The sequence below is a fragment of the Hippopotamus amphibius genome, chromosome 1, assembly GCF_030028045.1.
Source record: "Hippopotamus amphibius kiboko isolate mHipAmp2 chromosome 1, mHipAmp2.hap2, whole genome shotgun sequence".
NCBI lineage: Eukaryota > Metazoa > Chordata > Mammalia > Artiodactyla > Hippopotamidae > Hippopotamus > Hippopotamus amphibius.
The window spans coordinates 94,045,847-94,072,341 of record NC_080186.1 but is presented as its reverse complement, the minus strand read 5'-3'; the positions used below and the strand labels follow the sequence as shown (position 1 = coordinate 94,072,341).

The 26,495-nt window shown below is 39.9% G+C and overlaps 1 protein-coding gene across 2 annotated transcripts in view; it reads right to left on the bottom strand.

The window, feature by feature from the left end:
• Nucleotides 1-1,562: 1,562 nt before the first annotated feature.
• Nucleotides 1,563-26,495, bottom strand: part of NTNG1 (netrin G1) — a 322,383-nt gene continuing 297,450 nt past the window's right edge. For both annotated transcript variants that reach the window (XM_057744743.1, XM_057744753.1), the window contains one exon: nucleotides 1,563-2,442. In XM_057744743.1, the coding sequence (XP_057600726.1) occupies nucleotides 2,213-2,442 (230 nt within the window). In that variant the 3' untranslated portion in view covers nucleotides 1,563-2,212. The remainder of the gene's footprint in view (nucleotides 2,443-26,495) is intronic.

Genomic DNA, 26,495 nt, shown 5'->3' with positions numbered 1-26,495 from the left:
TAGTCTTTGGTGAGCCTGAAATATAATTTGCTGTTTATGCTTCTAATGTAAATCTCCAATTTCTGGTTGGCCACTCCGGCACTAAGCCAGAGCTCTAATTTATCTCCATCTTTTCTTATTTCTTACATCAAAAGAGACTGTGGATTTGAATAACAAACATTCAATCGACTTAGACGTGGGGTAGCAGGCAGCACAGGCATTACCTGTTTACCTTTTATTGCCTTCTTTGAATTGGCTTTTCTGGGAAGAAAACCAATAAGACAAGCTGTTCCTTCATCTAGTTTTTACTGAGGATATTTATCAGAAGACATCCCCTCGCCCCATTTCAGCAAGGAGTGGCGGCAGGGTGAAGAATTCAGACTGGAAGCAGGCTTCCGACTTAACACCATCATAGGTTATTGCTCTACCAAGTCATGTAGGACTTCACTGTCCTTCCGACTCTGACTTGGGCTGATAATTGTTTTTGAAGCCAGGAGATGCTGCTGCTAACACATTTGTAACCTGTAGGGCAACAGTGTGCTGGGAATGGAATACACACTGTTTTAGTCACTTTGAAACTTTGCAATGGTTCTCCCCTCCCCTCCCCGCCTTGCTGTCTTGCACAGTAATTGGCCTAATAAAAGGCAGAAACAAGAATTTATTACACCTTGGGCGGTACTTAAAACAAACTTTATTCTCAAGAACAGCAGTTATGTCTACTTGCTGCTGTATATTTCGATATTTTCTGTAAATACTTAAGTCTGAATATATTCAAAGTCAAATTGCTTATCACTCAATTTCCCTGTGACTTTCCTGGTTCCCCAGGTTGCCTCTTATGATACTCATGTAAACACTATAATTGGAAAGATACATAGATCAGCATCCCTAAAGTCACATGATCACATCAATCTGTGAAAATAGCATGACTTAAAAATAAAAGTCTCTTAGTACTCTGCCAACAGGCTTTGGCATAATCTTGGCAATCACTTAGATATATATATATATTTTGCTGTTATAATTTTTCCCAAGGGGAAATAGTCTCATATTTTGCGAAGTTGTCCAAGCTAGTGAAAATCAATCCATCTTCCTGGGTACTAAATTCGTCAGCTGAGTGTATTCAGTCCACACAGAAATCAGTAAAGTGAGTGTGAATCTGCTTGGTGGCTGCTCCTTTCATCTTAAGAAATTGCAATACAAATTCCTGAAATCGTTTATGCAGGAATTTTTATTCTTTAAATCTTCCAGTGTTAAAGCAACAAGAAAACACTTAGAATGTCCTTTGGTGGAATCTTATTACACTTGTTATATATGTAAACTGATATTCTTTGATGCCAGCAAGTTCGTTGCCCTTACAGAGAAATCTCTGCACAATGAAACAAAACAGAACGAAAGAGGACAAAATAAAATGTCAGTCTTTGCTGATTTGAATTAGATACATTAACAGATTGTCTGGTAACACAAATTGGCAAGAATACAAAAAATCTACATATTACAGTATTTCAAGAAAAATAACTTCATTTGAATACAAAAGGATAGATACACTTTCTTTTTTTCCTATAGCCACTCTTGGACCGTGGGTGTGTGCTTGCACTGGGATGCCTCAGTGCTGCTAAGATATAGGGGGTATGACTGGCTTGAGCTTTTGGAGGGGGCTGTTACACATGTGCATTACTAACATCAGACAAAGAAATCTTTCAACCAACAACGGTTACAGAGCAACGTTCACTAAAGCACAGGTTGGAAGGGGTTCAGGGACTGAAGCAGGCCAATATGGCAGCTTGTACCAGACTTCCTTAGACCCACAATGCACTGCCAGCAAAGGATGCTTCTATTTGGTTGGTCCACACATGGGGCCGCGTGGTGCTGGGGCACACCACGTGCCAGTAGCAAATGTTTTCAGGTTGGTTGATTTGTTGGGTTTTTTTTTTTTTTTTGTCTTTCCTTTTGGGGGGCTGTCACAGCCTTTCCCATCGGCAATACGCTCTGCAGCTGGAAATGGGATCTGCAGTGATATCAACAGCTGCCAACTCCTCCGGAGTCTGAAATTAACAGTCTTGACTCGGATGTGCTGTCCACGGCTGATAAATATGGCTTAGTTCAGTTAGGCCTTCTTAGTTTGAACGCTGCGTTTGAGTGGGGGGTGTCTGAGGATGGGTTTCCTACGTTAGTAGCCAGTGCTGGGCTTGTGTTTGCTTCCCCACGGCACGGCCCATCTGGTGGCTGGATGTGCCACCTAGATTCCCAGGGGGCCGGCTGTCCCCAGCAGAGCGGCCAGCAGCAGCAGCGCGGGGGAGCCGCGCGGGGGCGCGCCCGGGCCCGAGTCGGGGCCGCAGCTGCCCGCCTCTTCGCACCGCAGCTTCTCGCACAGGATGCCCGTGTAAGCGGCCGGGCACAGGCAGCGCACGTTGTTGTGGCACGTCCCTCCGTTCTGGCAGTGCAGGAGCTCGTTGTCGCAGACGTTCGCTGCAGAACGAGGGAGGGGGGCGCGGGGAGGAGAAGCAGAATCAATTTAAGTTCATCTGGTACATCATGTTTTCAGCTTTAAAAAAATCTCTATCGATCTTGTGCTCCCCCCGCCCCTCCGCAATCTAAGCATGGGACTCCAATTTCCAAACAAATGTAGCTTGCTGCCTTTGTTTTGATCATATTAATCCTGTTCATATAGATTTTTGCTGCAATCTTGGATATTATCATTGTCCATTTCAGGCTATCAAATACAAAGTAATGGGATACTCCTGGTGTGGCAGTATCTTCTCTTCATGGAACTGGGACCTGTTGTGACCTCCAGGGTTTTTCAAGGATAGTGCCTGATACAAGAACGCAGAACTCTGAAGCCAGATGAGTGGAATTAAAATGCAAAGCAGTATTGCTAAAATGACCAAGAACCTCTAAGGGGTGGGCCATTCTCCCTGCAGGTGATTCCAGTGCTGCATGCAGGAAGGCAGGAGGAGCCCACAGGCAGTCAGGAGGAGGGAGGGATGGGAAGAGGGCAGGCAGCATGCTCCAGGCAAGGCAGCGGCCAGATCCAAAGAGAGGAAGCTTTTCATGGGAGGAATGTGAGGAAGAGCAGTTGCATTTACCCCTAACAGCCGATTAGGATATTTATTGCCTTGTAAAGACAGCAAGTAGAGTCCAAGGTTACCTTGAGTTCCAAGAATAATATTAAATGCAATGGTGAAACCCTGATTATCAAAATTTCACTATGTCCATCAATTTATAGAATCAGTTTGAATAAATCAGGCAAGCAATTTCAGATACTAAAATTCATTCACAGTTCCTGTCATGTAACGTGCATCTCTAATAATTTCTTATTTCTTCAAAAATCTAGTTATCTTCATTAATTCCATGTCTCCTATTCTTTTAGATAATCAAGGTTTCACTGATTTAGCAGAATGATAAATAGAACACAGGGAAATTAAAACAACACCAAAGAGTGAAAGAGCGAAGAACACTTCCCAGCAACATATGCTGCTTAAGCACTTAATATATATATAACCACTCTGGAATAGGGTGGGGTGGGGTGCAGAGCAGAAAAAGTAGCTTGTTATAAATTATAACGGTCTTCATTTTTTAAAAACGTCATAGTCAGATTTCCCCAGGGATACTACATGAACACACACACACACACACACACACACACTATTATTATCAAACGTAAAGTACTTAAAAAAATAACCCTCATCTCCCAAGTAATAATTCAAGAGAATATTGACTTGTCCATTAATCATGTTCAATAGTTATGTCACCTTCAAAAGAAGCTTCTTAAACGCAAACATGCTAATGCTCTGTGTGAAAATGAGCTGAGAAAAGATGGTGGTGGATGCTCACAGAGTTAGTAACAAAGTGCCCTAAACAGGGCCCTATTTTCCCACCTTCCATAACAATTCCTTGGTGACCTCTAACATAGTTGCATAATGGATTGGTATAATTTTCAAATGTACCCACACTTGCTATCTGTAAATGTTAGAAGTGACTATTAAGGCTTGCAAAATCCTTCAGGCGCAAAATATTGATATACAAGGTAGTGTTCCAGGGGTTCTAATGATTATGTAAGCTACCTCTCATTGGGGTGGCTTAGAAACCATGAATACTAGACCCAAATTATAGTATTTTATGAGTCATGGTTAAAAATGTCAAGATCTGTAGCTCTGAGGCAGCCTACAAGGGTAGAGTGGTTAAACTCACGGTCAAAACCGACAAAAACCCTCCTTTTTTTTTTGGTGGTTGTTAATTTGGAAAGCACACATAGATTTTCAGGATTTTGTTTTGCTTACACTTCAGGAAATATCTGTTTAATTGGGGCAACATGGAATAAACAGATCCAAATAAGTGTTTCCATTTAAAGTTAAAGATTCTCAGCATTTCTTGTTCCTGGCAGCAGAATGCTGAATGGGATATTTCCTTTCATTTGGGCACTACACGTAGGGAAATATTGTTTCCATCAATATCGATAATTGCTTGCCTTGAATAATTGAGAAGAAATCAATAGTTAATTAAATATCACTCCCCTTAAGAAAAAAAAAAGCTATTTTTCTTCTTCTTGGACCTGAATGTAAATCAGTTGTTGAACAGAGGTTTCTTTTTTTCAAGAAGCTGGTGATTAAGTTAAAATCCAATATCTTTCCTACATGTAAATAATCTACTAGTTGATGTTGATGATTGTGAGAAATTTAATAAATATTCAAGGACCAGATGTAACCCAGGATTAATAATCACATCAGCTCGGGTAATATATTTTCTGTAAGAGATAAGCAGAAAAAAATGAAACCTGTAACATATTTAATTACTTTAGAATTTACATTAAGACACACTACATTTGGTCTCTTGATTGTGCTATTCAACCAATACAGAACTTTACTATATGCACAGATCTCTCTGTTGGAATCATGTGCTAGAAGCATATCTAAGCCTAACGACAAATCTTACCTGCTGTTCATAAACTTAATGCTCCATCTTCATGTCATTTGGAATCAAATTTGTTGTGCTTAATGAATAAACTAGGTGGTAAACAAATATCATTGGGCTCTTCTTCAGCATATGAAACCTTGTATTAAACACCATGAAAAAATAAAAGAAATAGAAAGCATGATATCTGCTCTTATAAAGTTCAAGTCTGGGTGGGAAGATAAAATATATACAAGAAATAATCTAATATTAACTTCATTAAAATGCTTTTATCATTTCCATCCAGCTCAATCAACATCTGCTATGTGCCAGGTACCCTGCTAGGTATGGTTGTAACTGTACCTGCCCTAAAGGAGCTCACAGCTTTGCAGAAAACAAACAAATGAACATATACAGAAATAATTATGATACAATATAAAAATAAAAAACTATAAAGGAAGTATTTGCAAACTGCTAGGGGAGCTCAGATGCTGGTGTAAATAATTATTCGGGGGAAGATTAGGGAAGATTATAGAAAGGAGATTGCATTTGAACAGTGGCATGCAACAGGCACATATTGGTAGAAAAAACATTATGGATAGGGAAACTGTATCAGTAAAGGCAAGAAGACATGAAAATACATCGTGCTGGTTATTAAGCATTTGTCTTTCAACTCTAAATCTACCTTTCCTTCTGATGTTGAGGCTGAAACCCAACAAGTTGTCTCCTGGTTTCCACCAACAGGCTGCACTAGAGGGAACAGAGAAGATAGGAGGAAGGAAGCAGAGATGTCCCTTTTCCTGATTCATGGCTCTTCCTAAGAGTATTGCCCTAGCAATGACCCTACATCCCAAGAGCAGCAATTTGTTCTGGGACTCAGCCTTTTCAGAACCAGTTTCAATCTCACCCTCAGAGGTTTCTGCACCAACCTGGCAGCATTCCTTCTCTAGAGGTTTGAGCCCCAGCTTCAAGGGGCCCCTGCCTAGCATTTCAGAGGTAATAGCAGCAGCCAGCATTATCCTCCTAAAAGGTACAGGTCCCACAGCTGGTGGGTCTCTCCTTCAAACTGTTAGTTTCTAATAACCCCATCCTCTTTCCTGTAATTCCTCAGCCCAAGAGTGATAACTGCTCCCTGCTTACACATCTACTATCTCTGAGTTATTTCAGTGTCCTCTTCTTATGTTTAAATTCTAAAGCACGCGTTTAACCATTTCCCTTAGTAAATTCTCTCTGTTGAACTATGTAGTGTGGGTTCAATTTTGTAACTGGAGCCTGAGAGACACATGGAAAATGTTGGTGAATGATGGATGAGGAAGGAATGGTGTGGCGTGCCTCTGAAGGTTCTACATAACATGCTACAGAGCTTAGACGATAGGCAATGGGAAGTGACAAAGACCTATGGGAAGGGTGGTGATTTAAAAGGGGAAAAAAGGTGAGGCTAGACCTGAGAAAGCACAGGCTGGAGGCAAGGTGACCAGATACTTCAATAGAATGGGCTTGGTCTGTGTTAGAGCAATGGGGAGAAGGAAGAAGGAACAGATTTGGAGACAGGTTATTTGAGATAGGTAAGAGAGAGTCTGAGGTTCCTGTTTTTGGCATTTGGATGCATCATAATGTAATTTATCAAGAAAAGAAGATTGGAGGAAGGGTTTAGTCAGGGAAGAAAATGAACTTTTTTTTGGTCCTATTGATTTGAAGGGATCTGTAGGCTCTTCTGCAAGGATCTTCTTATTAGCTGGAAAAACTAGTTAACAGTTCAGGAGGTAGTTCACTCTGGAGAAAAGATTTGGAGCAGGGGTGATGGTGGTCACTGTGACAAAAAGTGAAGAGAAAAGAAGACTTCATCCTGCTAGAATATAGATTAAGTCGAAATGAAGACTGCAAATAGAACCCTGAAGAATATCAGCATTTAAACCATAGGCAGAGAAAGAAAGACCACGAATGATGCTGAGAAAAAAGATTTCAACAAAATGCAGTGATGATATGAGATTATAAAATTGATCATAGAAGTCTTCCTGCTGTGGTTAGCTGTATCTAGGAATAAATAGACTGGAAGAGTATGACAGAAAGGGCACTTTGAGTTGAGTAAAGGAAATATGCAAAATAAGCATTGCGTGCTCTTGATTGAATCTGACAGAAGGGATTTTAGAATAATTAGAAAAAGGATTGGAGGAATTTGAAGAATTAACATTTAACAGAGGTCTTTGGTTGTCAGTCTAAAGTAGTAGCTTTCAACAGTGGATGATTTTTGTCTCCCAGGGGACATTTGACAATGTCTGGAGATGTGTTTGGTTGTCACACCTCGGGGGAGGGCATGCTACTAGCATCTAGTGGGTAGAGATACTACTAAATATCCTGCAATAAACAGGCAGCCCCCTCCCCCCAAATAAAGAATCACTCCTCAATTAATGTTGGTGATAAAATATTGAAAGTCTGGATCAAGATATCAGCCACAGGAAAGAAGATGGGCAGCTGTCCTTAAATATACTGGGGAAAGGAGAATGAAGACCCCTTGCTGATTTTAGATCAGAGAGAGTGAGTTTTCAGGTGCAGAACCATAGGAATTAAGACAACTGTAGTACTTGAAGCTGAAATATAAGAGCAGATTATCTTCCTGTGGGAGTTATATACAGAAAACTGGGATCTAAGACAGACCATTTAAGTATTACTCACAATTAAAGAAGAACCAAAATCACCTTTGTTATGTAATTTGTCCTACCTTGCTCTGATAGAAATTGTAAAATCAAAGGTGGAGGAAACTTCAAAAGCTATCTAGACAAACTCTAGATGAGGAAACCGTAAATAATTAAGGGGAGCTCTGGAACTAGAATCCAGGTCTCCCAATTTACGGATTAGTGCTCTTCATATAGAAGAGAACAGTCAGCAGAAATGCAGTGAATGTGTTGCACAGCGTGAAAGGCATTCTATGCTCCTCAAGACAACATAAATTACTCTTCTGTAGATTCTCAGTAGATTTTCATTTGTATTGACCAACTGATCTGTTTTCATACCACACTGGGTGGAGGTCTTTGTTGATAGCATTAAATTTCACATCTTCTAGAGTTCCACCACATTCTGGCAAAGCTTCAAATGCAAATCAGCTCATACATAAAATCCAAAAATATCAAATGTCTAGGTTGGGAATAGTAAATACATTGCATATGCTCTCATTTCCTCTACCTCTATGCAGAAAACATAGTAAAAAACTTAATCAGGGCATTCTCTTATACTAAACTTCAGAATTCCTTTCAACACAAGGTTTTGTAATAAGGAAGAATCTTTTGTACTCTATTACAAGTTAATCACTAAAGGGATGTTGCCTGTAAGCTTAAGTTATACATAATGGCCCACCTCCAGGAACCCTGTCTCCCAGGTAACGAGCATCAAGCCAAAATACCTTTGTTTAGCTCAAGGAAACACTCTGACCAGGCCCACCTGTGAATGACTGCAGGGAGGCAGAAACTAAAACATGGCCCTTCTGGAGGCTGACGGAAACCAGGAAATGTTTGACTTTACTCCCTCCCCTTTTAGTTTAAAAGAAGCCTGAATTCCAACTCAAGCAAGTTGGTTCTTTGGGGCATGAGTCCACCATCTTTTCAGTTTGCTGGCTTTCCAAATAAAGTTGCTGTTCCTTGCCCCAAGAATTCCTCTCTCAATTTACTGGCCTATTGTGCGGCAAGCAGGAGAAGCTTGAACTCAGTAACAGTTTCAGGCATCTACCACCAGTTGAGAAAACGGACATGAGGATAAACACCCATTTACAAAATCCTGGCATTATCTGCATTTCATCTTGCATATCATTGCAGATTAAAAACCCAACTAGGGATTTCTACCCAATAAGCACTTCACAGTTATCACTTCTTTATTTGGTGCCCTTCTGTGTGGATTTGCCTCAAACTGAAAATGCTGACCTTATTTTGTTAAGTTTTTACATTAAGCATGTCCTGATTCTTTCTTCATTGCTACTGACAAACTAAGAATGTGCTATCTCAATAAATAGTGAAGGTTCATTTTTAAATCTTTTACACAAAACTTGATCTAGTATTGGATACACATTATTATTTGCTAGACAATTATTTTTGAGATTCCTTTTTTTTTTTTTTTTTGGCTCATGGGCTTAGTTGCTCTGCAGCATGTGGGATCTTCCTGGGTCAGGGATCAAACCTGTGTCCTCTGCATTGGCAGGAGGATTCTTAACCACTGCGCCACCTAGGATGCCCTACACACAATTATTTTTATTATGATAAAATATAATCCTTAGATACAGAAAAAGCTAGCTACTTTGGTAACAGCTTGACTACATTCTAAAGGATTATTTTACTACCGATAGAAAAAAATTCATTATGGTGTGTCCAATATCACACCATAGAACCTATAATCCCATGATGTTTCAATACTAAGAATGCTTTCAAACCAAGATAATCTGTGGCCATTGATAGATAAGGTTATAGTATTAATGTTAGACCCAAGCAGAGTTATGTGGCTAAAAGATGAAGTGTGGAACCCTGATGGAAAGGCTGAAGTCAGCAAGTGTTCTAATAGCTCTGATCACAGCTTCAGTAAGCAAGCCACCATAGTAGATAAACAAGCGCCCACAATTGCCACAAGTTTATAAAAACACTCAGAATTTTCACAGTGAAAGAATAGGGACAAGAAGCATTTCTTTCTCCCTCTTTCACTTCTTTATATTTTTATTTTTCTTCTAGCTTGGATAATGAGTCACAGGGATATGGCTAAATCATTCAATCCTTTAACTTGTTTTTTGTTTCTTGATAGTCATTCACTTTTCCTCTTCCTAAATAGCAAACTATGGCCAAAATGTGAATTATAAGACCTTGATTCCTCTTCTATTAGTTCTTTCTGGGAGGTATGGAAAAGCAGACCTAGAGGGAGCCCAAATGCGCAAAGACGGCACCAGCCAGGACTTATATTGCTACTCGTTCTATTCTTCTTTTCTTTTGTGACCCGAAGGTCACTTATTCCTGATATGGTCATGATGACCCATTACATTACCAAAGGGAAGTTTTCTTTTTCATGTTTGGGTCTTATTCAAAGCTATACATTTAGGTTCGCCCTGTGAGTGAGCTGCTAGGCTTTAGCAATGCTGCGTCTGTATTTATAGACTTCAAAGTTTCTCTTTTTGGCTTTGTCTCCTGTACTTCAAGGAATCGAGGCAATGCGCTACCATGACAGCCTTGCTTGATGGTTGCATTAATAAAGTGACCTCTACTTTCAGCACCTGAAACAAGCCTAGGATTGCTGAGGGAAAGATGTTCCAAACTGTTCCCGTCCTTTTGAAAGAAACGTCAAAGAGCAAATAACCTCCACCAAACAGGCTAATAACAAAGGCATGTGTGCAACATTCAGTTCTGATTTAGGCATTTGAGAGTTTGTGGTAGGGAGATGAAGAGCTGCGATTACGACCCATTTATTCAGCCTCGGTGGCTGTTTTACTCAGTTGTGAGATGTGAGATGTAAAACTGAACCTACAGGTTAGCTTCTGGGGTACAGAAGAAACTTTACAGACTAATGGCCTTTTGTGGGAATTCTAGGTTTTTCCTATCTTTTCTTACTTATGTCTGGCCATGATTGGGGATATGGTTTAGTGGTAAAAACACTGATTAAGAGTCATAAAACCTGAATTCTAGTTCTGACTAGTGATCACTTTGCTGTAAGGCCTTGGACCTATCACGAAACCCCATTCAACCATCTAACCAGGCACTGTTCTAGATGCTGGGCACACCGTTTGAGTCAGATGGGCCATGCAGCTGCTTCTGTGGAGCTTACATTCTAGTGACAGCTATACAATTAGGGAAAGAGTTTGAAGTAGATATTTCTAAAGTTCTCTTGAGCTTTGTGATCTGCATGAATATTTCTCACAGAAAGCCTATCATTTTAAAAAGCAGAGAGTGAGGAATTCCATCTCTTTTTCATCAAGTACATGATAACAGTTGGACTTCTCCAATATTATGAGTCCTGGTGATGACTCAGGTGGCTGTTTGGCTTGATCAGTTTCGCCTGCTGGTGCCCCACGGAACAGAGAGAGTTTTTCTCCTCACTAAAAGCATGAGGTAGTATGAAGAGAATTAGGTGAAGAACTTGTGATTCAAGGCTGGTTTCTGTGGTTAATGGGCTGGGTGAACTTGGGGAAATCATTTAACCTCTTGGTGCCTCTCTTTCCTCACTTCTAAAGCAAGGATAATAACATTTGTCTTCTTCACCGACCTCACAGTTGTTGGGAGCCTCAAGATGAATTATGTGGCGATACTTTAAAAAATATAAAACACAACCTAAGGATACTTTGTTAACATTCGATACCTTCCCAATCTCTCCTAATGCTAGAAGCCCAGAGTGAAAAAGTGAGGTGCTTATTTCTATATCTGCCAGAAAAATGAATTAATCACTACCTATTCAATTCAAGGTACTTGAAGTGAAAAGGGAGTAAATGTCCTCTTTCAAAGACAGCAGCTGTATATGCCCTCTGTGGGTATGAATCTTTAGATAGCATAGGGTCAAACATGCAGTTATTGAATATTTGAATTCAACTGCTGTGTACTTACAAGGTCAGCTTGGACAGGCAGTGCCTGTTTTCTGAAAGATGTATACTCACATTCGATGTGCATTCTCCTGTACCAATCAGAGTACATAAGGTGTGTTTTCAGAATAGCGGGGGTGCAGGGGGGAGCCCTGCCCCTTGGCCAACCTTTAGCCTCTGCAATGGTGAAGCAGGGATACAGTATCTATCTAGACTGAAACCTGGGAGCCATGAAGTGGAAACATCCTTGCTTTCCTGCTCTCAGCCTACACCCCTGTCTGTGCCTGTATCCATCAAGCGACAGTGATGCTGGTGGCATGATCCCTGTGTGACAGCATCCAGCCTACTTTGTTTCGGTGTAATGAGGCCAAGGAGCAGAGCTAAGGGGGTTGTAGGGAACGATGTGGAGCTGTCAGCAGGTGGTCAGACACGTCTGGGTAATCAAGTACAGCAGGTTCTGACATGAGGGAGCAGCCATTCTATATTCTTATTCGTCTAATATCAAAGCATTGATTACGGGAGTGACACTTGCTCTTGTCCAAAGGAAATGCTACTCAAAACATCATAAGAGCGCCATGTTCACTTGAAGGAGCCTACACCTGCAGTATGCAGTAACCCAGCTAGCGTGAACGAGATAACAGGTGACTCAAATGCAGGAGCTAGAGGCACTGCCCGAACACCCCCAAGTTTTTAGCTGTTGCAACCTGAAAAAAAACCTTTGCTGACGTTGAGAAATAATTAATTCACTGAGAATCCCACAAGCCAAAGGCTGGGCACCTTTCCTGAAGTGATCATTAATGATGTATTGAAATGCTATTTAGGTCAACACCTTCAGACACAGAAGCGAGCAAGGTGCTCATAAAAATGGTGCTGAGAAATCACAGAGTTTCTCATCTGGTATCAGAAAATGCACTTGTCTAGTTTAATAAAAAGGTGCAACCTCTACTCTTTTGCCCAAGGTGAAAGCGTTCATTGGGAGGCATAGTCACACACCGTGGCAACATACAGCAGGGTATAAACCATCATTTCAAGGTACATGACATTATGTCAGAAGAGGAAGCAGTACACATATTATCCAGTGTGATCCCCATAAGTACCGACATATACCTCTCCATGCGCCTTATATAATATAAACTTTAGAGAAAGTACTGGGACAGATTCTACCAAAATGTGACCAAAGTTTATCTCTGGCTGGTAGGAATGCAAGTGATTTTGGTAACTATAATTTTCATCTTTATACTTTTTACTCTTTCCAAATTGCCTGCAATAAATACACAGTCCTTTGAAAGTATCAAAAATGTTAATAAAAAGAATTGTTACTTGAGAAAACAAATATCTTTTACTGAGATGATAAAGGTAATTTTAAGAAAGGAATCATGTGATCACATTTTGCCACATTTCAGTATTTGTTATTAATATATATTTCTAGTCAAACTACCAATTATTTTAAATGTCTACAAAAATTATCTCAGAAAAGGTATAAGAGTTCCTACACAATCCTATAATCATAAGACAGACTTAGAGTCCTTGCTTTGCAGAAGACTGCACAGCCTCAGGTGTGAATGAAACCAGTATGGTCTCCTGAGCTAATGTGATTTGTAGCCCAAGGTCCATCTCATTGTGAACTAGTGCAGATTTATGCAAAATGAGGGGACATTTTTACATTTGAAGATCAAACCACAGTGATAACTCTAACTGAATTTCCCACCATAGTCAGATTTAACCTAAAGAGAACATATTTCATGCTACTTGTACATGACTGCACTTGTACATGTCTGCACTATATCTGTGACCTGTTCATTGTGGCTGTATCATGAATATTCAGCTCTGTCCCTAGCACAAATAGATACCCAATAAATATTTATTAAGCAAGTGAAAAAATTTGTCCTTTGTTCTCTGCCTCCTTCTGAGTGGTGGATACAAATCTATTATTAGTAGACTGATATCAATACAGGTGGAAATATAATAGCTCAAATGTTGGAGAGCGGGAAGTAGAAGGAACTTTTCCCTTGATGGCCTCATCTTAATTTCTGTGGAGTGGGAGGTAAGCCTTCTGCTGATCATGAGAAGCAGAGTTAAGCTGGAAGTTTAAGGGAAGGGTGAGGTATTTGGTGGGGAATGAGAGGAAGCTAACTAGGGACACGTAGAAAAATCACTGATCAGCTCTGACATTCCATCTCCTCTTGTATGTCATGATTTGTCAGGGCTTCGCACACATGAATCCACAGTGGAAGACATTAGCTAGAAGACAATGGTGATTGGCTTTGGGTTTCTCCTTTTAATAATACAATATATGCCTTGGGAAGGGATGGAGGGAGGGGAAGAAGCAAGGGTAGGCAGATGAGTTAAGAGATCAGAAGCATTCCCTTCATTTTTCATTAGTCAAAATGTATTACCTCTTGTTATAATCTTAGCATCGCGGGTCATATGAAGGTAAAGAAACATGGCCCTGAAGAAACTTAGTGACATGTTTCTTTTAATTGGAAGGTGACTAGTTAAATTTGGAACACAGGCTAAAGGAAAATCCAGACGGAGGTGTTCTCTGTAGGACTGGGGTGAGGTGAGAGTCCACCATGGCACATAGAAGAACGCCAGAGAAAACACTTGGTGTTCTTTGAGAATGGCCAAAGACAGGCCATATAGCCACGTGCAGTGCTGAAGACAGGTCCGCAAAGCATTTCACATTCTGAGTAGGAGGAAGAGCCATACTACAGGCCTTTGATATTCAGCATTAAGAAATTCAAGTACCTGTGGCTGAAAGGAGAGAATTGTGTCATTAATTCATATGTGTGGTTTTTTTTTTTTTTACTTGAGACAGAATTTCAATGCCTTTGAGCACTTTGTAAAGTTAAAATATAATTTGAGGTTCCTGTTTGTCGAGCTATAGCCAAATGTCTCCTTAGAGACTTAATTTTTCCTATATATACTTGGCAGGAGTGTTCTAAATATGGTGTGAGCCCTCTTAGGATTTTTAAACAGCGGGGATATTTAAGTATGAAAAATAGCTACTGAAATCACACAGCGGTAACTTTTCTTAATGATTTTTTTTTTCCTGGGAATCACTGTAATTCACCCTTGTCTTCTGTGGCCTTGCTGTCACCATAACCACCTCTTGACAATGTCAAACCAAGTCTTGGGAGGTGATTTTATAATGTCAGGATGAAACAAAGCCATTTCCCTGTTAATGCCAGTGTCAAGGCAAAATGAATCTGTGTCAATAAATTCAAGGTGAGGAAAACAACATTATGGAATCAAGAGCATGTGCAAAATGAAGACATGAGTCATTTAGGGATGCAAGGATCCAAACAAAAATAATTGCTAATTTTCAAAAATGTATTTGTTACTGCACTGGGGATCAGACATTTAAGTAATCTATTGTAAAATACATTAGTGAGGTTAGGAAAGGACAAAGGGGTTACAATTACAGACAAGTAGTAAGCATACCTTTTCAATAAAATCACAACTCACCATTGTAACTCACATTGTCTTTCCCCATTGTTAAATTCCTGAGACACTCACAATGTGAACTGCAAAGTTTAGTACTTAATTGTTTACTGTGGTGTTGCCCAGAAGTCTGGGCTCAGATACTGACATCACCACTTGTGGCTCTCCAGTCTGAATTTCTGAGCCTCTATTTCTTTATCTGTAACAGAGGCCATTTCACAGGGCTGTTGTGAGCATGAGAGATCATTCAACTCAATAATTGTTATTAAGGGCTTTCTAAGTGCCAGGCACTGCTCAAAGTCCTGCAATAAAAAAAAAAAAACAAAACAGACTGGAAGAGCCACAGAAATAGGGCTTATTTTTATAGGTTCAGGTATTTACATCTCATTAGATAATGTGACTTCACAAAGTGGATGCTCTTGTCTTTTAGTTTACTTTCATCATTAGTAATTTCTAGCTTCTTTGGTGCTTAAGTACTCATTGATTTGAAAAATATCACCTTTCACTTCTATAGTTCCTTACATGAAAAAACAGCTGCAATTTATTCAGTTTTCTGTAATGAAGAGGGAAACAGACAAAAGTCCTTATTAAAGAAAGTGTTTACATAAAGACAGGGATGCTAGACTGGCTCATGAGTAACATTAAGTAATTTCATGCAACATAACTTTTACTAAAACCAAACTTCAAACATGAGGCATTAGAAAGAGGTACTCAGAGTCCTTTCTCAACATTCAAAGGAATCCTTTCATAATTGGTTAAGAAATGGTATAAGGACGAGAATAAATCTATATAGTAGCTGACCTGAAAAGGAGGAAATGAAGTCATTGCAAGTATGTAGAAGGGCATTCTAAGGCTTTCCCTAAGAAGAGCAAGGCTGTCGTATCTCAGGAGAGAGGAGAGCTAGCTAGATGGAAGTCAAGAGGCGAGCAAGCAACGTGTGGAAGCTATGCCTTCTGGGGCTTTCAGATCCAGCAGCAGAAAGAAAAAAATTATAAATTGGTTTGGATACAACTGGGAGGCTGTGAACATTATTTAAAACATAGTGAAAAGATGTTAGCGCTTCTCTTTGAAGCAGACTAAGGCATACCAAGGTTAGATGAAGCAGGGAGGAATATGATTTGGGTGGGCTGGTTAAAGAGAAATCATAGAGAAATCATACGACGTGCTTTGAGAATACCTTGTTCTAACACATTTCACTTTCTTTGACATCTCTGATTCTTATCTTTGAATATATGTAATTTTTATAATAATAAGGAGTTATTATAGAATATAAACTCTGTGAAGATAAGGATTTTGACCGTTTTGTTCCCAGCTGTATGTGCAAGCCTTGAAGAGTGCCTAAAATCCAATATTCAATGAGTACGAGTAATTTTGAGTGAATGAACAAGTGAATTTTATAGAAAAAAATCCACATATTCCATATCCATTGCTTTATCGCTTCTTCTAGAATACTTTCCCACGGTGTTTACTCTCTATCCCCTAAATCAAATTGCGCAGAAGTGCTATAGCCAGGTTGAGTTCTCACTCACAACCTTCACTTGTTGCTAAATAGATAATTCTGAAGTCAGGATCCCCTACAATGTGGGGAGAGCAGAATCTCCCCATCGTCTGCCTTCACTCCCCAGTATGAACTTGCTACTCCTTGCTAATCTATTCACTATTTTAAACACACACACAGAAAATTAAAATAAATTATAATTAAGAGGCTAGACACTTTTGCATGCCATCTTGTAGAATATTCCCACTAACCTAGCAGGATAGGTATGTATTATTATTATTACCATTTCCATTCTATAGGAAACCTGTGGATCTTATCCAAGCCTGACCAGCGACCAAGTGCAGAGGCAGGACTAGAACTTAGCCTACTCTGACCCCAAAGCACTGTCAGTCCTAGGTGCCCTCCTGTCCCTTGAAGGCCTCTGAGTAGGTGCCTCTCCTCCTGGCCTGTCCCTTTCTAAACTCCCCATGTATCTTTGAGTGTCCACCTCATGGACAATGCCCACCATGGTTTTTCTGACGGTCCCAGCCTTCAGACACCAGTCCTGCCCTTCAAACCTTACAGCAGATGATCTGGAACTAGATCTGGACATAGATAAAAAGGTAGATATAATTTGGATGGCCTGGATTTAAATGTTGCTTCCACCAAACACTAGCTGGGTGAGCCCATGCAAATCACTCGACCCACCTTTCCTTCATTTATAAAATGGAGATAATTTAATGCCTGGTATCCACCTCATAGGACTGTTATGTTGATTAAATAAATTAATTAAGACATATAAGGCAACTGCAACAATGCCTGATGTAAAGTCTCTCAGTAAATGTTGTTTTATTTGACTCTTCAAAACCTACAACAAACACTCCTTTTTCATGTGCATTTCCTGTCTCTTCAACTAAAGCATAAGCAATGTGAAGGCAGGGCAATTGTGCCTCTTTTCATTGTCTGCATTGAGCAATGTGGTGCTTTGTGCAGAGCAGGTGGGCAGTTAAAAACATTACTTCCTGAAGGTGGTAGACATCACTTTGTGCACTCAGCCATCTTTCATCTTTGTATTCTAATTACCTATACTATTTTCTGGTACAAAAGAGGAAATTCCCCACGTTTCTTCCAGCGATTTCTGTGTTCCTAAGATCATATAAGAGTCCTGAGAATAGAACTGAAATGAATCTGAGTTTCATTACTAACTCCAAGTAATGGCTTCAGAAAAGTCCCTTAACTTAGCTTTTAATACCTTTTGTTTCTGTTTCTTTTGCCATGGATAGAAGGAGAGCAGCAGGGAAAGAGGGGCAAGGAGGACAGGGAAGGAGGGGAATTGTGGAGTTGGGTTGATGGGGAGAGAAATACCCAGAGAAACCTACCTGGAGATGCGATGCTTCCTGGGGGTGTCTCAGGCTCTGTTTGTTTTGGAGGTATGGATCACATTTAAAGTTTAAAACCTTCAAGAAATTAAGCTGAACTGTTTCTTGGATTTAGCTTCTTTCCAGGCTATTTCACTCCAAGGATCAGAAGGATGAATGACTCCCACATGCTCCCCATAAAAAAGCACAGAAGGGGGAACAGGCCACCCCACAAATTCCCATTCAGACTTGTCCTGAGGCCAAAGCTAAAGACCTTGATTCAAACAAACATGTTTCTTGTCACTGGCTGAGCTTCTTGGTATGCTGTGTGATCCCAAATGTATCATCTTATCTGGTTTTACCTTCCAGCATTCTAATTGTTTTGTTCCATGTAGGCCTCTGGTTAATTTAAAGTTCTATGCTCTCATTCACCCCTCTTTCCCTGGGTTCCTGCTACCTACCAGTGATGCGTTAGACCTTTTATCTGTGTCCAGTCTCTCATTTCTATGCAGTGCTTGCTTTTTACACCAGGTGCCCCTAACTAGTCAGATCTTCTGAATATCACTCTAGCCTCTGAGGATCTATTTCAGATACACCTCCAACCTGTTCAACCACGCAATTTCTTTGACCCAATGATGTTACTGGTTATACATTTTTATGCCTCTTAAATCAACCTACAATGTTTAAATGCTGTAGTCAAAAGGCTAGTCTATGCCTGGCCCAGCTTTAACAAGGCAAAGCAGGGCATTTATTCACAGAGTGCAGAGAAAGATCCACAGAGGTAGGTGCGGGCAGCGAGGTTTTTAGAGTGTGTAAAGATGATGTCTCTGCTTATGTTAAGTAGAAGAGTAGAAATATAATTCACAGAATGTTAAGTTGAAGGTAAGGCTGTTACTTCAAACTTGGATATCGAAGCTATTACCTTGTTGCCATTAATTGCTTTCATATTTCCAAAATAATGATTAGAAGCCTCTTTTTTATAGTCTAGGGAGGGAGTATATAATTGCAAAATAACCATAAATCTCCCAAGTCCATCAAAATGGAAATGTATCTAAAAATGAATACATTTTTACTTCCATTTTTACTGTATTGTAGGCATTTGGCAATTTTTAGGGTTACTGATGACGTGAAGAATAAATAAGTCCTATGATTTAAGGAACACATAGAAGTGACTCCTAGGGACATAACCAGGCCCTTGTATACACCAGGTAGCAAACTGCTTGAAAAAAAATCTCACGAAACACAAGTATATTTTAGGTCTTGAAAATTTTCTGATTACTCTTAGACTTTCTTTTGATAGACTGCTTAAACTACCTAAAATGTTTTAATTAATATTATGGATTATTCATTTACTGTTTTAAATTCATCCATTTTATTTTCTGAGAACAAGTGTAAAAAACAACAAAACAAAGGGACCATGAATTGAACTGTGAATTATTTTCCCTATTTTCATCACATTACATAACTAATGTGATGAAAATTTATGGCAAAAATTCAGTCAGGGAAGAAAAATGATGCCAAAATTTCATGGTAAATGAATTGATATGACCAAGTTATAAACAACATGACATAGATTTATTTTCCAATGCTAACATCGATAGACTCTTAACTATACTGCTAAGAGCAATCCTGTGAGAATGGGAAAAGTTTTGAATGACCGCATGGAAAAGTAAAGGATTTGCAGTGATTTCCAACCTTCATCGGTTCTTTCCTAAGAAGCACATAGCGAAATTGTGTTGATGATGGGTACTTGCCCAATGACATCAAAATGTATGATCAATACATGCTAACTAGACCAGGAATCTAGCTGGGAACATTCTTGACTAGACACCAGTCAAGGCACAAATGAAGATGAGCTGGCAGTGGGAAAGCAAGGGAGAGCCTCACTTCCTGGCTTGTTTGATGATGGAGCTAAGAGAACTGGAATGAGCCTGATATAGCTGGTCTCTCATCCACTCTTTAAAAGAAATGGCAAAGGCTGTGAAGTCATGCAGAGCTGGCTCAAATCTTGGGTCCTCATGTCACTAGTTGCAGGGCCCCGGCAGGGCCAGTAACCTCCCTGAACCTCAGCTTCCACACCTGTGAAACAGGCAGAGTACTTGTAGAGTGCTTTTAAAGATGAAAATAGATATTGCATATAAAAAGCTTACCAATAAATGGTAACTGTTTTGATTATAGAGAGGTCTAAATGATGTATGGTTGTTTATGAATCATCTGGCAAGTAACAAGAGCTTTTTAAATGTTAGGGTTAATTTCTCTTCTTATAAGAGGTTAAAAAAATAATTCTCTACATCGTCCTTCTTCCTGTTGGTAACTAAAGAGAAAAGTGTGTATTGATAGGTCAGTATATGTCTCACTTTTGGGGGAGGGAGGGGTTTCAGTTAAACCAAAATAATAATAACGAAAGCTAACATTTATTCACTGAGAACTTAGTTTGTACCAGGAATTATTCTAAGTACTTTCCATGAATTGATTTCATTAATCCTCTTAACAATCTTATAAGGTAGGTACTCTCATTTCAACAGTTTTGCAGAAAAAGAAACCAAGACTCAGGGAAGGTGGATAACTTGTCTAAGCTTACACAGGTTGTTAGTAGCAAAACCTGGGATCCTACCTAGACCTGTGCCCTTCATTGCTTCCTTATTCTGATGGCTGTGCTCTACACCCGTATGCCGAAATGCCGTGGTGACGACTACGTTTTGTCTCTCTGTTTCCTTCTCTATCAAAGAGAATCAAGTGCTAATCAATTACAAGGTATCGATGTGGTGAGGGCAAGAGAAAACAGAAAAAGCACATCTCTGTTGCAGACGCCTCAAAATGTATTTAATACTGAGTATCTCAGCAAAGGCAGGCACAGACGACAACAGGTCCTTAATCCATCCATTTTCAGTACCTGCTTTGCTCCCACCCTAGTCTAAGCCACCAACACCTCTCACCTGGACTGCCGTAGTCTCATCAGTCTCATTCTTGCCCTCCCTCTCTTGCCCCTTCTACCATCCACTGTCCACAAAGTAGCCAGAATTATTATTTTCAAACTTAAACCCCCCCGTTGTGCCACCCTCCTGCTTAATGTCCCCTGCACTCAGAATAAATCCACACCTCTTGCCCTAGCCATCAGGGACCTGTGATCTGGGCACTCAGAATAAATCCACACCTCTTGTCCTAGCCGTCAGGGACCTGTGATCTGGGCACTTAGAATAAATCCACACCTCTTGTCCTAGCCATCAGGGACCTGTGATCTGGTGCCTATCTATCTCCTTCTTCTACCTCCTCTCAGGCCAACTCCCTGTCACTCACTGTGTTCCAGTCACACTTGCTTCTTTCCATTTTCTGAACTGGCCAAGCTCCTTTCTGCCTTCCGGCTTTTTCAGGAGGTGTTTCCTCTGCCTGGAATACCCTTCCTTCAGAACGTTCCATGGTGGGCTCTTCCTTAATACTCAGGTCTCAGCCAAAGTGTTAACTTCTCAGAATAGTGTTGGCTGACTACCAGTCTCAAGTGGTGTCCGCCTGCCCACTGTGTATTCCTTTACTAGTCTCCCATCTGCCTCCCACCAGCTCACGAGCTCTTGGGAGCAGGGTCTATGTTTGTCTTCTCACCGTCCCATTCTCAGTACCCAGAACAGAGTCTGGCACAGAATTTATACACATTTATTAAATAAACTGAAGGCTTCTATGGCTTGTTTCACCCAGCATCCTTCCTTTATGGGCCTAAAAATAGGGCAGGGATAATGGATTTTGTGGAAGCTCTCCTGGCTGGGATGGATTTTAATTACTTTTTTTACCCCAGGATTAGATAAACTCTTCTGACCTTCTGGGCTTTAAGCCATGATGATAACTAGAGAATACAATTAGCATCCCAGCACACTGGCTGCCAGACCCTCTAGAGTTAAATATCACAGGACGTGTCACAGCAGTGTGGTTTCACGCAGGCTTGCTCCAGGGGAATATTATGCACTTGGCAACCCAGCAGAAAATTCCCCTCAGAGAAAGGATCGTTCCTCATGATGGATGGACAGTTTCCAGCAGCGGTTTCCACAGCTAGGCTACCTCCTAATTTTTAGTTTGGTATAAAAGCGAAAGCTGAAGGATGTACTGTTGTCAAAAAAAGGAACCTATCAAATAATTACAGCTATTATTTCAACAGAACTGCCTCTTTCTCTGGCAGTGCAGCTAAGATGCTAGGGATATAAATATTCATAAGAAGTCAATGTTAAACCATGGGCCATAGAAGAAATAATTTCACATCCCAAACAGGAACTATTGGATTTCTTTGTGAGATTTAATTGCCAGAGTTATTCCAAATTCTAAAAACCTGTCCTGCCTGATAAAATATTATCCGCTCACCTCTTTCTGAGTGAAAGAGCAGAGGAGTGATGTCATGGTAAAAGAGGGCAGTAGTGACCTGAGAGTGTGCTCCTGGTGAACTGTCAGCATGGCATTGTGCAGGGGCACAACTTAGTCCTGTGGCACTAGGCACAACGTGAGTGTTGTGATGAGAACCAGGACTAGCCAGCTGCAACTCTGAGACGGGTTGCACACTCATTGTGCTAAGTTTTTTAAGCAGAGCAAACTGTTTTCTATTCTGGATGTTCTAAAGAAACGGAAAAGATCAAAGAGAGAAATCAGACAAGATGAGCCACAGTTGTACTTTAACTCATCAGTTCATCTGTGCTCCCTCCATGTTTATTTGGCTATTTGGGGAGGAGGGATACTGATCTGTAATTTAAAATCTCCCACTGGTAAATCCACCAGCAAATAATTTGCTCCGGGAGTACCTGGTTGGCTACATCTGAAAATGCGGCTGTGGACATGTCTCTTCAACATTCCAAAACCCTGTGTTGGAACAGCTCCTTTGTGCCAGAGTCTAGGTTAAAGCACTTCCTTCCAAAGGTGTTTTAACAAACTCTCCCCTGCTGGCTTCCTGCTAGTGTCACGGCATAATGGATTTTGTCAGAAGAGACTAGTGGGGATGCTAAGGCCTACCCCTATCTGTAAGGAATCATTAATCTCTACTGTGAATAATTTCAAAAGACTTGACTGAATAGAAATAACCTCAAATTGAAAATACAGTTTTTTTCCTCTTGGTGACTTACTTGCTACTCCTGCCTTGCTCCCGCCCCTTCCTTCCCTTTCCTTCTTGTAAGCTGACATCTATATATACTGGCAAGGGTATTTTCAAAGACTCTTTAACAGCAGTGAATGCAGAGAATGGGATCTTCAGAAAGTATGTATTCTATTTTGAGGCTGAATGAAGAGCATAACCTGAAGCTAGTGGCCTCTGTGTTAGGAAAACAAAACACAATACCACAGAACCTGGGTGTTACAAAGAATATAGGAATAAAGTTATCCTAGGTTTAAGACTCAAACCAAATTAATGCAATTTCTTCTTCTCTCTTCTTGAACAATATGTTTAGAAGTCTTTTCAGTGTTGCCAAAGCATAAAGCAATGAACTGCTCTAAGTTTTTTCTCTTTGATACACTTCAGGTAATAATAGTGTGAACTAATGCTATATAATAATCCAATAATAACATTTTTTTCAGAGGTAACAGAGTTTAATAAAAAGAAATAAAATTAAAAATACGCATTGAAAATGATTTTAAAACAGCATTCATCCAACTTTCCAAACTATTTTGATGCCTTCTGAGACTGTAGGAAGTAGGACAAAATTAGGCAAGAAATAAATTATATTTCTTACTGGGGGAATAACACTTCCAACTTAAAAATGAACTTTACATCCAACAAATAGGATTCCATTTATAGGTGAACTATAGTAATTGGAATGATAAATCTGGCCCACCAGTTTTTGGCATGCAAAAATATTATGCAAAGATCCATCATATGGAAAATGGTAACCATAGTGATGCTAATGGCAAGACATTGCATAATTTTTTTCCCCTGAGTTGTTCAGTTTCAAAAGGCCATCAGGCTATTTTTTGGAAACTGTTTCATGAGGATTGTTAATATGTGAATTAACTGAATTTGCAGGTCTTTAAAAAGGAAGCTGTGGACACTGCTCACTTCTGCCCATGTCACAAATGATACCTATTTTTTAGTTTTAAGCCAGATGGTCAATGAAGGCAGTGACCTCAGTAATGGCCAACATAATTACCTACTTTATTTTCACTAAAATTGAAACTTCATTGAAAATAATTTTGTTTCTCAGTTTATTTATGTGAAAAGTGCTCTTCACCTTTTGAACTCTAAGACTACTGGGCTGAACGTAATGGCTAGAGATCTCCTTTAATCGTCTCTAATGGCTTCAGAGTAGGCTGAAGTTAAATTTGAAATGATATAGAGTTCTTTTGCTTCCCCAGATTGGCAGTTCCTAATTTTAGAAGATTGCCACCAGAGTGGTATCACAGTGGAACTAATGTGTCATCCCCATTAATCTGACTAATAGATTGAAAGTAAGGGGATTTTGAACTAGCTTTTTATTGTACTGTGCGTTTTAATATTTGACATTAGACATATGGTGAATAACATTCCTAAACTTCCAGATGAGAACAGGTTGGAATTGAATTTATCTGCACTTGGACTATTAGAGCAAATTAGATCAACTTTTAATGGGAAGCCGAGCCTTTCCCTTGAATATAATGGATAAAAACATGGCATCCTGAGGATGGGTCCATTTTCTAATATCACTAACCGAGGAGTCTGGGATACATAAATGAGAAAAAAGTCTTCGGCAAAACTTCCTCACGCTGCTCATTACACAAAAAGCTAAGAAATTAATGTTCTGCTTCTTCAACACCATGGCAAAGTATTAGATTCATAATTTTCTAATACTTTAGGAGGCAAACACATCCTCACACTGTGAACTCATAAGTCACTGAAATGAATAATTTATTCTGGCAGCTTATGTATGATTCAAACTGTAATATTTATAGAAGAATGTTGCAACTTTCTTGTCACAAAAAATCTTAATAAAAAAATAAATTATTAGATAAGCCCCCAAACAAAATATCTATTTGCCTCTTAGAACGTTACCTGACTATCTGATAGACACATGCATGTTATAATTAAGCACAATATTAAATAATGCTCTCAAATTCTCTGTTGATTCAGTGTAACACATTCACTGTAACCATGTTGGATGAGTGCTTGTATCTGTGTATATCTTCGGCACTGAGCAAAGTGCCATGCACAGGGGTACATGTGGAAGGTGCAAATGGAATTCAAGTGCATCACTCCCAGACTTTTCCAAGTATGTGTTGCTCTTTGTAGTTAAAGTACCGGATTGGGCATTTGGTACCAAAACCCCCAGAAATTCATACTGGAAGATAAGCCTAACGATAGGTGTATGTATGGTGTTTACTTCCAACACTGACAGGCTGCCTGCTGGCCTTTATTTCTCCCCAAGAATGTTTTTCTAATGAAGGAAAACAGATTGGAACATTTTTACATGTACACATCTAATTCACATGTAAATTCCTATTGAAACAACTTAGAGGAGAGGCCTTCAACAAAGTACTTATCCTCTCTGAGACTCTGTTTATTCATCTGTAAAATGGGCATGATAATACTCAAAGAATTGTGGTCAGGACTAAATCTTATGACCCAAATAATAAATAATGCGTGTGTGGGGAGGGAGAGAGGATGAAGGTTGTTGGGGGGGTGGTGTGCAGGCTTCCAGTTATAGGATAGATAGGTTATAGGGATTAATGTATACTATGTGACTAGGTTAACAATACTGTGTTGTGGGACTTCCCTGGTGGTGCAGTGGTAAAGAATCTGCCTGCCAATACAGGGGACACGGGTTCGATTCCTGGTCTGGGAAGATCCCGCATGCCGCGGAGCAACTAAGCCCATGCACCACAACTACTGAGCCTGTGCTTTAGAGCCGGTGAGGCACAACTGTTGAGCCCATGTGCCACAACTACTGAAGCCCACACGCCTAGAGCCCGTGCTCCACAACAAGAGAAGCTACCACAAGGAGAAGCCCATGCACCACAAGGGAGAGTCGCCCCCACTCTCCACAACTAGAGAAAGCCTGTGCGCAGCAACGAAGACCCAATGCAGCCAAAAAAAAAAAAAAAATATTGTGTTGTATATTTGAAAGTGGCTGGGAGAGTAGTGGATCTTGAGATTCTCATCATGAGAAAAAAATGTGTAACTATGTGAGATTACGTTAACTAGAGTTATCATGGTAATCATTTTGCAATATATACAATATGTAAAATTATGATTTAGTACACCTTGAACAAATATGTTGTGTGTCAATTATATCTCAATAGAACTGGGAAAAAAGTTAAAAAAAAGGCAATACAAAAAGGATGGTGTTAGCCACACAAGTCTGAGGCTTGAGGTTTGTATTTTCTTCAAACAATACAACTTAGAAGTGCCTATAATTAGATTCAAAATGGAACAAAAAAGGAAGCCATTTCCTAAATGTGTGGATAGTGTTGCATGTAGAATTTCTGCAGAATAAGTATTAATTCATCTATACATTGAGTTACATGACACACAATACTCCAAATGTGTAATTCCATGGACCTAAGATCTACTATTCCGGTATGGTCTTATGGAGATTGGTTTCATGGTGGAGTCTGATAGCTAATGGTTTATCAAAGCACACATGTCATCCGACTGGGGATTAAAGTCTTGCATCATGTTATGTCAGCAACAGTACTGCACTATGCAGCCAGACATAGGTATTTGCTGACCAATAAGAAACAACATGGAACCTCTAACCCTGGGATATAGGGTCGCCTGATTGGTACCAGGTATCTGAATCTACTTCAGGAGTAAAGCGTTGGATGAAGAACAGTGTGTTATCAGCAGCCACATCAAAGGCTATTCTAAAATCCAGCTGGAAGT